The sequence below is a fragment of the Pteropus vampyrus genome, unplaced genomic scaffold (assembly GCF_000151845.1).
Source record: "Pteropus vampyrus isolate Shadow unplaced genomic scaffold, Pvam_2.0 Scaffold79, whole genome shotgun sequence".
Taxonomy (NCBI): Eukaryota; Metazoa; Chordata; class Mammalia; order Chiroptera; family Pteropodidae; genus Pteropus; species Pteropus vampyrus.
Genome location: NW_011888860.1, coordinates 6,988,278 through 7,000,117, shown reverse-complemented (window position 1 = coordinate 7,000,117; position 11,840 = coordinate 6,988,278). Strand labels below are relative to the sequence as shown.

The following is an 11,840-nucleotide window of genomic DNA, read 5'->3' as shown; positions in this document are numbered from 1 at the left end:
AAGATTCGTATTGAGTATCATTCACCCCGAAGAAACCTTTCCTGACTTTCTCAAATGGAATGGCAGCTACTTCTCTACTTTTGTCACCAGATTTTCCTATGCAAATCATTCTCAAAGCACTTGTAACATGGTTTGTATTTTTAGATTTCATGGCTGTCTCCCTCAACTAATCTTGATGATAAGAACTCCTTACTAGATTTTGTGTTCTCAGCAGAGAGTAAATAAAAAATTCCTGGCATATAGAAAATGCAAAATAAATGTGTTACCACATGGCTAGAGACATAAAGATAGGAATTAAATTAACTTCAAACTCACGTCATAGGAAGATAAAATTTTTTTCATGCATATGGTGGTTGATTTTTTTTAACCTGTGTACCTTGTTTAAAGTGAGAAGTATCTGTGGGTATATATGCATGTGTATCTGCAATGTTCCAACTCAATTCTTGGGTAAGTTAAATAACTCTCATAGACTTCAGTTTCCTTCTCTTGAAATTCCATGAAGTAGAGTTAATTGTAGCATCTGTTTCCTAGGGTTGTCGGAAGGTTAACTTAGTAGATGCTTATAGTGAGGATACTTAGCAAGGTGCCTATATTACTTTCCTATTGCTGCTGTAACAAATTATCACAAACTTGGTAGCTTAAAACAACACAAATATATTACTTTAGAATTATGGAGGTCAAAAGTCCAAAATAGTTCTCACGAGGCTAAAATTAAGGTGTTGGTATTCCTTCTAGGTGTTCTAGGAGACACCGTTTCCTATCTTTTCCACCTTCTAGAAGCTTCCTGCATTCTTTGGCTTGCAGCTCTTTTCCATCTTCAAACTGAACATTGGCCCATTGAGTCTTTCTCATACTGCATGGCTCTGGCACACACTCTCACTTTCCTCTTCTGCTTATGAGGACCCTGTGAATACCTTGGGCTTACTTGAATAACCCAAGATAAATTTATCATTTCAAATTTCTTAACCTACATCTGCAACATCCCTCTTGCATGTAAGGTAGCATAATCACAGGTTCCGGGGCTTAGGATGTGGACACCTCTGGGGCAGCATTATTTTGCCAACCACAGGGCTCAATCCATTCATTGTAGGTGACTGGTAAAGCCTGGCTAATATTATTGAAATTATAGAAATTTCTTATACATTGTTAAGTAGAGCTGTGTTATAGGGCTGAAACAATTTTGAGCTACATAACCTTGATATAATGTGGTCTTTTATTAATAACTTAGCATAAAAGAACCACAGTTATTTCACTCCAAAAGTGGGTTAAGTGATTCACTTTTGAAAATTTCCTTAGCCATTTTGTTATGTTAGGATATACTTATAGTAAAAGGAAATTGGTATTGATTTAAAAGTACCTTAGTAGCCCAAAGGAAAATAATTTTACTTTCATTACTATCATTGTGTAGTAATGACTAAAAGTTATTTGGAACTTATTGTGTGTCAAAAACTGTTGCAAGTGTTTATATACGTATTAATCAATTTGACTCTAATGACATGAAGGGAAGTACTTTTATTTTTCTTATTTTATGAAAGTTGAGAGTTTGCCCAAAGTGCTAGAGATGGGTTATAAACTCAGGTGGTCAGGCTGTAGAACCTATACATCTAACCACAACACTATAACAATAGGAATGTGGAAAAGGATGGAGCAACGCTGGAAGAATGAACACTCTACTTGGGCTAATAACTCAGCATTTTTATAGCTCATCGTGATATAGCTTGAGAATACTTAGTCTTATTCAAATCTAATTTTTGTGCTTAAAAAAACCCTCATAATAGACAAACAACTGTGAGTTGAGAGTTGGTCGGTTTCCAGAGATGCTTGAAAACAAATTGTCTAGTGAGTTCAGGCTTTTAAGGACAGGTCCTTTAGGCTTGTTCTCTCTATCTTTCTCTATTAGTCTATCTGTCTGTCTCTCCCAAAAATATACTTTATGCACATTAGCTATAGCAATTTCATGTATCATGTATTCCTTCTCTCTATTCCGCAAGCCTGCTTTGTATATAGAGTTTAAGAGCAAGGAAGCTGCTTTTGTTAAAGTTGTTTAAGTCAGTGTTTTTGTTAAGAAAGTAGATGTTTAAAGGACTTCTTTGAGTAAAGAGATGTTATTAACACATTCATCGCTGTGGTTAGATGAAAAAGATAAAGCAAGATTAATAAGGCTAATTATTACAAACAAAATGTTAAGAACAACTGTTGGATATTTTATACAATAAGAATCTCCATTTAAGTGATTACTCAGGGATGTAACTAGGAGGAATTGGCATAGCTAAAAGTAAGACAGAGCTGGGTCCTGACTCACAGGGTTAGCATGATAAATAAATCAACTTTAAGGGCCTTACATATTCATTAGAGCCACATTGGTGGAGACATGTTATGTGAAATATCTCTTTATGCCAAAACAAGTAAAGAAGAAAACAACTAACGAGTGAGTAAAAACTAAATTATATATAATTGATTAGTAAAATTTTCTGTATGAATGAAATGCATATTATATAGTAGTCAAGTCTATCACAAGATACAGGATAAATTCTAAATCATTTTGAAAATAAAAACAATTAAATGAAGTCTTTCATTTCACCTACTGCATTTGATATTTACTCAGAATCACACAGACAGTTTGGAGAGTGTGTTACCTGCACCACATGGTCATGATTTAGCTTTAAGGCTCTAATGTTTTATATAGAATCCCCTAGCAGATGAAACTGTTGACCTTAGTTGGCTAGAAAACAGCTGCTTTTCTATTTTGATTTGTAGTTAATGTTTTCCAAGTGTCAAACACATGTAGAGAAATTTTTTCCATAGACTGATATTAAACATTTTATTTATATTTTTTATTTTTAAGGGTCCATGGACTGTTTGAAAAAGTGAGAACCAATTAGAGCATTTGCTGTAAATGTTTTTAGAAAAAAATCTCCCTTGAGTATTTCTATAATGGATCAATATCACATTCATTTATTTTAGTAGCATACTCAGCTACAGTGCTATGTTCTGGAAACAGTCTGTTGTCTATTTTGGCTGAGTTAAAAATATGTATCTCTTTCAAAATTTTCAAAGGTTTCTGCCTAACGTCAAAGCTAGATGATTCCCAAAAGTCAGATTTGACTCTTTATTTTGTCAATGAATGAATACTTTGAGAAAGTGACTGTTGTAAATCTTAAACGTCTATTTCTTATAAGTATATTTTATAACTTCTGGTTAAAGATGAAGATAATTTAGTTTCTTTTAGTTTTGCTGAAATTAGAACTTCACTTTTTTTTATTGGTTTCTATAAGTACTGATGCATAAACGAGCCCTATTATTTTTATTTTTCTGTTATACATAGTTCACTGAAATATAGTGCAAAATGTGAAGAAATATAAGCTTGAATAAGGAAGGACTATTGTGTCCTTTGGTGGTAGATATAGAGATATGACAGCATGGGACCTGGATGCTGAATAACATAAAATAGTGGATGAAATTGAGAAACAGAAAGCAGAAAAGAAACACTGTAAGATTTACCTTACTTTATTTATTTGTGGTGAATCTCAGAGGAGGTGAAATTGCCCTAAATTCTTGGAGCACCGAGAACCTAGATGGGAGACCACTTTATGAACTTTAAGCTCTTGAGAAAGCAATCATTTTTTTCACAGCATTATGTGATTTGCTATAGAAGAGAAGCTCTACTGGTTTGTCCCAAAGAAGTGGGTAATGGTGTTAGCTAGACATCATCTTTCTCTTTGTGCCTGGATAGGATGAGACGTGGTGAAGCAGCTCTAGAGTTTCCCTAATATTTTAAAAAATAAATACTTCTAGTAATGTTTTAAAGTATATTTTTTTATTTTTATTTTTGTCTTTCAGGAACATTAAAAAAAGCCCATTTTAAATCAAATGGGAGTGAACCTATGGCCACTGATGGTAAAAACCATACGCCTGATATTATTCTTAGAAATATGATTTATAATGAGAGCGAGGTGACATCTGCTACACATCCCGACCAATACATGTCAGCCTGGACCAAGAATATTTCACTCCCAAGGGACCAAAATCACAAGAACACAAGTAAGTCTGAAAGTGCTGAATGTGCGTGTCCTTTAATGTCTGTGGAACCCATAGGTAGATTTTTAAGTGTGGCAACGGATGCTCTTAATTCACAGTCACTTACTGGTCACACAGGCAAAGCTCCTCTCACTTATCTGGCCTAGTAGGATGCCCTATTCTAAACATAAAATGCCATCAGCCCAGCCATCCAGACAGGGACATGAGTAATGAAAATCTATTAGTGTTATTCAACATTTCTGAGGCATAAAATGTATGCTGTTTGCTTTAATATAATGGCATTGATTTTGTGGTGGTTCACCTCTGAAAACTTGTGCTTCTGTTTTGACGTTTTAAGTTACTTAATTTGAGGTGGTTAAATTAATAAGTAAGTTACATTACTTATTTTGTTATTGGTACCTTGTAGGAGGGATCCTAACTCTATAATAGAATGCCAGGTGATTTAATAGGAGCTATTTCCCATTTTGCTTTTGATGTGTCCATGTGTTCTTTTTTCCTTCCTCTTTTATTGGCTATGCAACTTATTTTGTATGTTGGTGACTAACAAATAATCACAGCTTAAGGAAAATGGCATGGGCAAAACTCTTTTTTGAGGACAAATGGAGAGATTTGTCAGTTATTCCGGTAAAAGAGCTGGGAGAGAAAGAGAAGACAGAAAGTGTGGAAACGGGGTCAGTTAGATGGTGGCAGATGATATTCTCTGGAATGTGACTCTATTCCTCAATACCCCTCAGATTTTTTAGTAAAGTTACTAAGCTTCTAGAGTGTTGATGGGAGTGGATTTGTGTGGAAAGTGCCAAAGAGCTTAGGCTCTGATCCAGCCAGTACTGATAAAACATAATCAGACCAACGTCACTGTAAGAACTTTCTGTGCAGTTGTCTTGATTATTATTTTCTACTTCCTAAAACAAAGTTACGTGATTGAAACTTCTACAAAGCCCAACCATCCATGATCATTTTCTAGTTTATTCCTCCCTCTTTCATGAAAACCCACAAAGGGAAATCAGAACTGAGGTCTAGGAAGGAGTATTCATTTTCATTCCGAGCCAGGAAGGGAAGGATTAAGCTGACTCTTAGCAGTCATGGTATATGTTTGCCAGCGTCTGAAAAAAAGCGGGATTATTCTATTTCTCTAGGTCCAAAGAGACAGACTGTTTGGACTCCACTGTTTCACACAGCATCTATATGTATTAACTGTTTCTTATGCTTGTTGTTCACCAGTGATTCATACGAATTTGTGCTTATTACCTAACAGTAATGCTGAATTATGCCAAGTAAAATTTATTTTCCTCATGAGTTTAATTTCAAGGTTTTTAATATTTTGATCATGTCTTAAGCACTCCATTAATAGGACAATATTTTCCCATCAGAAGTGCAAAAGTAATTTAAGCAAAAACTCAGTCCAGTTAATGTGGTTGCAATTATGGCCATTGTTATTTTATTTTACTAAGTGAATTTGTTTCTATTTTGAAAGTTTCATTATTTGCTAAGATTCAAGTAGAAGTGACAGACATGTATCCTGTATCCTGAAGAGTAAAGAAACATATGGTACTCGTTGCTCAGTTTGGAAGTTTGATGGAGGTCTGTTTGACTCATTTTCTCTTTCTATGACTGGAACATTGCTTGAGAATATGAACGTAATTTGACATGTAAAGGAAATCCTAGCGAAATTAAAATAATTAAATAAAGGCTGAAACCTTCGAATATGTGTCATTCTGTGTTGTTAATGTACTTGACAGCATAGAGCTTTACTGTCTGACCACACGGACCCCCACCAGACTGTCTATATTAACTAGAATTGTTTATTGCAAAGGATTCAATTGTTTTTCATACATTTTAATAATATTGCTAGCCTGTGATTATAGAGCTTTTGGTGGTTTTCAGGGCATGTTTGAATATATTCTGTGTGATTCTTACAATTAACTGATGAGGTAATATACACCATTTTTCAAGGTATGAAATTAAGGCTTAGGGAAATTAAGTTGTCATATTCAATATCACTTGTCTAGTAGTTGGTGGACATGAAATTGGGATCCTGATCTTGAGGCTCCTAAACCAGTGCTCTTTCTAGCATTTCATGCTTCCTCATTTAATTTTATTTTCAGTAACAGAGCATTACTGAGCAAATTTTAAACTCTAGAAGAATAGTAGTCTGTTTTCTTTACTGCAGTATATTCCATGATCAATAAAATAATTGTCAAATGAATAAATAAATGAACTATAATCATTTCAAATTTCAGTAATCTGATTTATCATTTTTTTAGTTATGTCTAACTATACTTCTTCACTTGATATGTATTTAAACAATTCTATTTAAAGTATCATTTAATGCCTTATATTTGTACTAACACCTAGCATAGAATTTGCTTTATTTTTAAAGTATTCTCTAATAAAAGTGTCATTTTAAATTCCAGGCATATGTAAAAGCTATTTAAGTCTACTTCAGTTCAAAAATACAGTAGCCAGACATTCTATCCTACCCAAATATCCTGGGTAGGAAATCAAGGAGAGAACTCCTGGCAAAGGTACCAGGAAATAGTCTTTCCTTAAGACATTTTCTCCTGGGGATCCTTAATATCATGACAAAGCATAGAATATAGTAATTTGTAAAGTTTTAACCAGAACCCACCCCACCCCCCCTTTTTACTCTGTGTAGCAGAATTAGGTTTTACACATGTGAAATAGGCTTTATGTGACATCTGTTACTTCTGGACTTTCATTAGTTTCATTTTGAAAACCCATGGTACTATGGAAAGGAAAAAGGTCTGAGTTAGCTTTCATGCTATATTTCAGCAAGGGATTTTTCTGCATTTGTATTTTTGTTTTCACTTTTTCTCCTTATATATTTTATAAATATTAAACATACATATTTTTATGTTTTTTTAAGGAAAGAGATTGAATTGCTGATTAACCAGCCAAGAGCTTTTGGATTAAAAATAATATGGCACACCATACAATAACCTAGGAACTCTGATCAGGAATTAAAGTGACGAGAGAGTGGGTTAATGCACTGAAAACTTGAAATGTTCTGTTCTCTCAATATGCTCTTTGGTAACCAGCTTCTAAATCTTCTATATCATATGAAAACACATCATACCTCTCATTCACTTAAAAGTATTTTTTTTTTTTAGATAAAGTCAGCACACTATAAAATTCATGCTTTTAATATGTACAATTCAGTATTTTAAAAATATATTCACAGAGTGGTACAACCGTCACCACTATCTAATTTTAGAACATTTTCATCAGTGCAGAAAGAAATGCTGGATCCATTACTCCTCATTTTCTTATTCTCTCAGCCTGTGTCCAAAACTAATCCACTTTCTGTCTCTATGGATTTGCCCATTCTGAACATTCCACGTAAAGGGCATCATACAATAAATATGTGGATTTTGTGACTGGCCTCTCATATCTTGGATATGGGCACAGCCCTGCACATGTACCTGGCCTTGTAAGATCCCAAGACATAGATGTTAGAACTTTTCAAAGGCCCCTTTGGACATCTCATTCTCCAGTTTTTTCTTTTAAGGTTTTTGTAGGCCTCTTATTACCAACAGGTGTTCTTTCTTCTGCTAGTTGTGATATTAACCAATTGTCACAGATTGTGCTCAACAAGCACCCTGGGGATAGAGATGTTCGAATAGAGAAAGCTCTGAATCAGGGCAAGTAAGACTAGCCCTGGGAATGGATCCTTACCAAGGGCCTTCCGGATAGGTTAAATGGTGACAATCCTGTGGGGATGGCTTTTGTTGGAGCTTCGAACTTGTTTTTCTTTCTCCATTGTCTCCTAGATTGCTAGTTTTCATAGTTACCATGGTTGCAAAGCCACTGGTTTTTAAGGCTACCATCAAGCAGAGAATAAAGGGAATAGGGCAAGTTAAAATGTACAGAACTCATGGTTCGTACTATAATTCACATATTTTTCTTGATAAAAATGTTTCCTTAATTGATGCAAGCTTTTGGTTAAATCCCAAAGTTCTGAAAATTTTGATTTTGATAATTTTTTGCAGTGCTTTTACTGCTTTCATGGAGGAACAGATTCTGAAAGCCATTCTGAAAGTGCTTATTACCCTTCAATAAATTTTACCTTTCTTTTCTTTCATTTCCTCCAACATTAGGAATTGATTTTTCTTCTTTTTACAAGGCATAAATATGACTATCTTATCCATATTAATTTTAAATGGAGATCTTTTCCCCCACTTTTTTTGTGTAAATCATTTTATTCCTTCTCCTTCTTTTTGCATCATATTACTTTATCCTTAACCTACAGTTACTCATATTAACAATGTAGTGTGTATGATTTTTGGTTTTCTCCATGTTCATACAATTATATATGAACATACACATGCACACATACATGCAAAACAGCATACATATAGAGGCGATTTTGTCATTGCTTTTTTTTTTAAAAACTGGGATCACATTATTACAGATATTTTTCCACATAATATTTTTCTCATTCAAGAATACATTATGACTATCTCTAATTCATTGTTACAATGACTGAATAGTATTCAATGTTGTCATTATACCATAGTTTATTTCAGCCATTCTTCCAAGAATGGACGTTCACCTTATATTTAGTTTTTCTGTTTTTTTTTTTTTTCTCAGTGAACTGCACAGTCTGTCTTCAGAAGACAAAATGACTTGGATCACGGCAGTGAAGCTGTCTAAATAGCAGTGATTTGTTAATACTGATAACTCTGTACCAAAATGCTTTAAACACATCCCCCAAATTTGCTAAGCAAAGAAAGCTTATGCATCAATACAAAACCCTAAAGTTATTCTTTCTTACTAATTTTGGGTTTCTAGCATGATATTTCTTTAGCTCGAAAGTGAGCTCTGCAAGAATATAAAGCTAAGAGGATCAGAGCAAGTGTCGAAGTTTTATCTGGATTACGATTTGTCAGGCAACTACTAAAGGGGGGTTTTGGGGAGAGTCTAATTAGATATCTGAAACCAGGGCAAGGCTCCTTCCCTTTTTTCCCTAATATTTTCTAATCCTATCAAAAATGAAACTCTAAATGTTTTCATTATATTCTTCAAAAGTTAGTTCTACTGCCTTCAGAGTCATGTACCCACCTCTGTAAATTCCTGACTGTAGGTTATTATGCAGTTTGGAATGGGAGTCTATGCTTATATGTGTAGATGTGGATGGGTGAATGACTTCGATGTACCTGAGAATTGTGTACTTATCATTCCTCTGTTATGTTGTTGGACAGTATTTCTCCATCTGGGGTCCTAGGAACCTCAGATATATTCTGAGGGATTTAAGAATTATCTATAATTTTTTTCCAAATGTATGCTTTTATTTCACTGATAATAAATAATTTATGTAAGCCTGCTCTCAATAATCTGGATAATCTTATGTTATATAACAAGTACTTATACAGGTTTTTATGCCTATATTTGAATTTCTACTTATGATTAAGTTGCTGCTAAGCTATACTGCTTAGACTATTAAAATTATTGAAGAAGATAATTTAAGCGATAAAAACTTTATTTAACATTTTATGAAGTGCACCGTTTCCTTTAGGAGAACTACATAATGGGGCAAAAGACAGGTAGCTTTTGTAGAATAAAGAACAGAGAACAAGGAAGACACAAATAGAAAATTCTGATTACCTGGGGCCATGTAGTCAACCTTGTTTGGTGTAAGAAGGAACAAGGAAATAAGTATAGAGCCCAGAGTTGGTCTGACATTTGGAGGCTGGCTGGCTGGATGTACTGCGTTTCTGGTCAAGCAGAACATTTGCAGGAGCATGACAGTTGTTGAAGTTTTGGCTTGCTGACCTGCCATCCCAGGCAGGAGTGCTCCTCTTGGGCCTACAAAATCATTTCAATAGACATTTGTCAGCCATCAAATAAGGAACAGAGGCAGATTTGACATACTTTCTTCCCAATCACAGAACAAAGTATGTACTGACATGTTGTACAAAGATCATCTTTGAGGCAGTTCAAATAGAGAAAAATGGTGACATGCTCAGCTGGGATATGTGATAGTATAAGCTCCTCAAATACAGAAGAGCTTGTGCCTCAGGAGTAGACACTGTATACATGGTATTTAAGAGAACAATGTTAATATTAATTCATTAATATAACTCATTTAAATTTTATTAGTTTAAGTTTGTTTCTATTTAATTTTTATATATTAATTTTACAGTTATGTTAAACCTATAGGCATAAGGGAGTTTATATACAATTTTATGTATATCTGTATAGCTTTCTGTGAAAAAACCTGTCCTATTCTTCAGCTTGCAAAATATTATTTTAGGGTATCTGAGTTCTAGTTGTTTGTGTCACATTTCCAGAAAAAAGCAGCAATACTCTATAGCAAAATTTCTTAACCTTTATTTTTCCAAAGACTCCTTTGGCAATCTGGTAAAGCCCATAGGTGCCTTCTTAGGACAATGTTTTAGTGCTTAAAATAAATAACACAGAATCACAAAGGAAGATAATTTTATTAAAATGAAGTTATCAAAATATTAGAAATATAAATTCATGATATAGTAATACATGATATAGAAATAATAATGTCTAGCAGTAGGTCGATAACTATAATTTTATAAGAAATGAGCATAAATAATATTTTGAAATGTTTGCAATAACCTCATGTTGATATAAATATAGCTATGATTTCTAATTTGCTTTTCTATGTTTGTTGCTTACTTTGATAATTTAAGTGTCAGTTGGAGGTTAGTAGAAATAAAGATGCTATTCTTTCTCATCTAGGTTATTCGCAGACAACAATTCTACCTATGGGTCTGTTGGGGTCTTTGTATTATGATTCAGGACACATAATCTAGAAGAAAAGAGTTTTTTTGGTACATAGGAGAGTCTGAGGCCTAAGGGAGGCTGAGAGTCTAAGCTGCTTCTTTAAGAATTTGCTGCTCCAAAATCTATTTTAGCCATGATCCTGGATGCCATCCCGTGTGTGCTCTGCTGGACACCAGTGTTAGACCCCAATGTTCAAGTCCAACTGACTTGCCTCTCCTATATAGTAAATCACATTCTACATACTTATAGAACAGTTATGAGATTCAGACATGGGCTTCTGGTTAACATCAACATTTAAGCAAGAACAAGTGAAGCTCTTAAATAATTGTTGCATGCTTGAGAGGTTAGCGTGGTCACATTCTAATAAAGACCTGTACAATTCTTGGGAGAGAGAAAGGAAATTCTAATGTAGGAATGGGCTCTCTTTTTTACTTCTTTCTCTCCGCTCTCTTTTTCTCCTCCTCATTCAATCTTTAGGTGACTCTGTCCCTAAGATGTATTCTCGAGTTCCAATCCGAGATAGCAAACTCAGTCATTTGCAGAGCTAGGCTATCAAAAGGGTTAATAGAACAGTGTCTGGTTCACTTTTCTTTGGCTACAATCCCATTCCCCCTTCTCAGATTTCTGGGCAAGACTTCCTGACTCTCTCTTCAAAATGAATCCTGCAATATCCCTCCACAGGTGACATGTGCCCCCAAAGGTAATGTGCCTATAACACATTAATACAGTAAATGAGAGTCAAAGTTAAATAATCATGTCCAAAAAGGCTTTTGGCTCAAACTTTTCCTCTCCAGATTTATTATCACAGTTTCCTCTTTGGAAAGAACAGCCCTATATCCTTGATCTATGTACAGAAAAAAAAAAACCAAAACAAAACAGTAGCATGCTGATAACAGCACTGCGATAATAATTCTGATAAAATTCAAGAACAAAAATGATCTTTTAAGAGCCAAAATCATAGATAAAAGTTAAAAAAAGAAACCGTAATTTACTTTATTCTCTTGTTCTGAAAGAAAATTGGCACT

General features: G+C 34.3%; 1 protein-coding gene across 1 annotated transcript in view; it reads left to right on the top strand.

The window, feature by feature from the left end:
- The window catches only part of CORIN (corin, serine peptidase), a 220,577-nt gene that overhangs the window by 53,674 nt on the left and 155,063 nt on the right, over positions 1-11,840 (top strand). Inside the window, exon 3 of the mRNA XM_023532241.1 lies at positions 3,839-4,041. Coding sequence (XP_023388009.1) covers positions 3,839-4,041 — 203 coding nt within the window. The remainder of the gene's footprint in view (positions 1-3,838; positions 4,042-11,840) is intronic.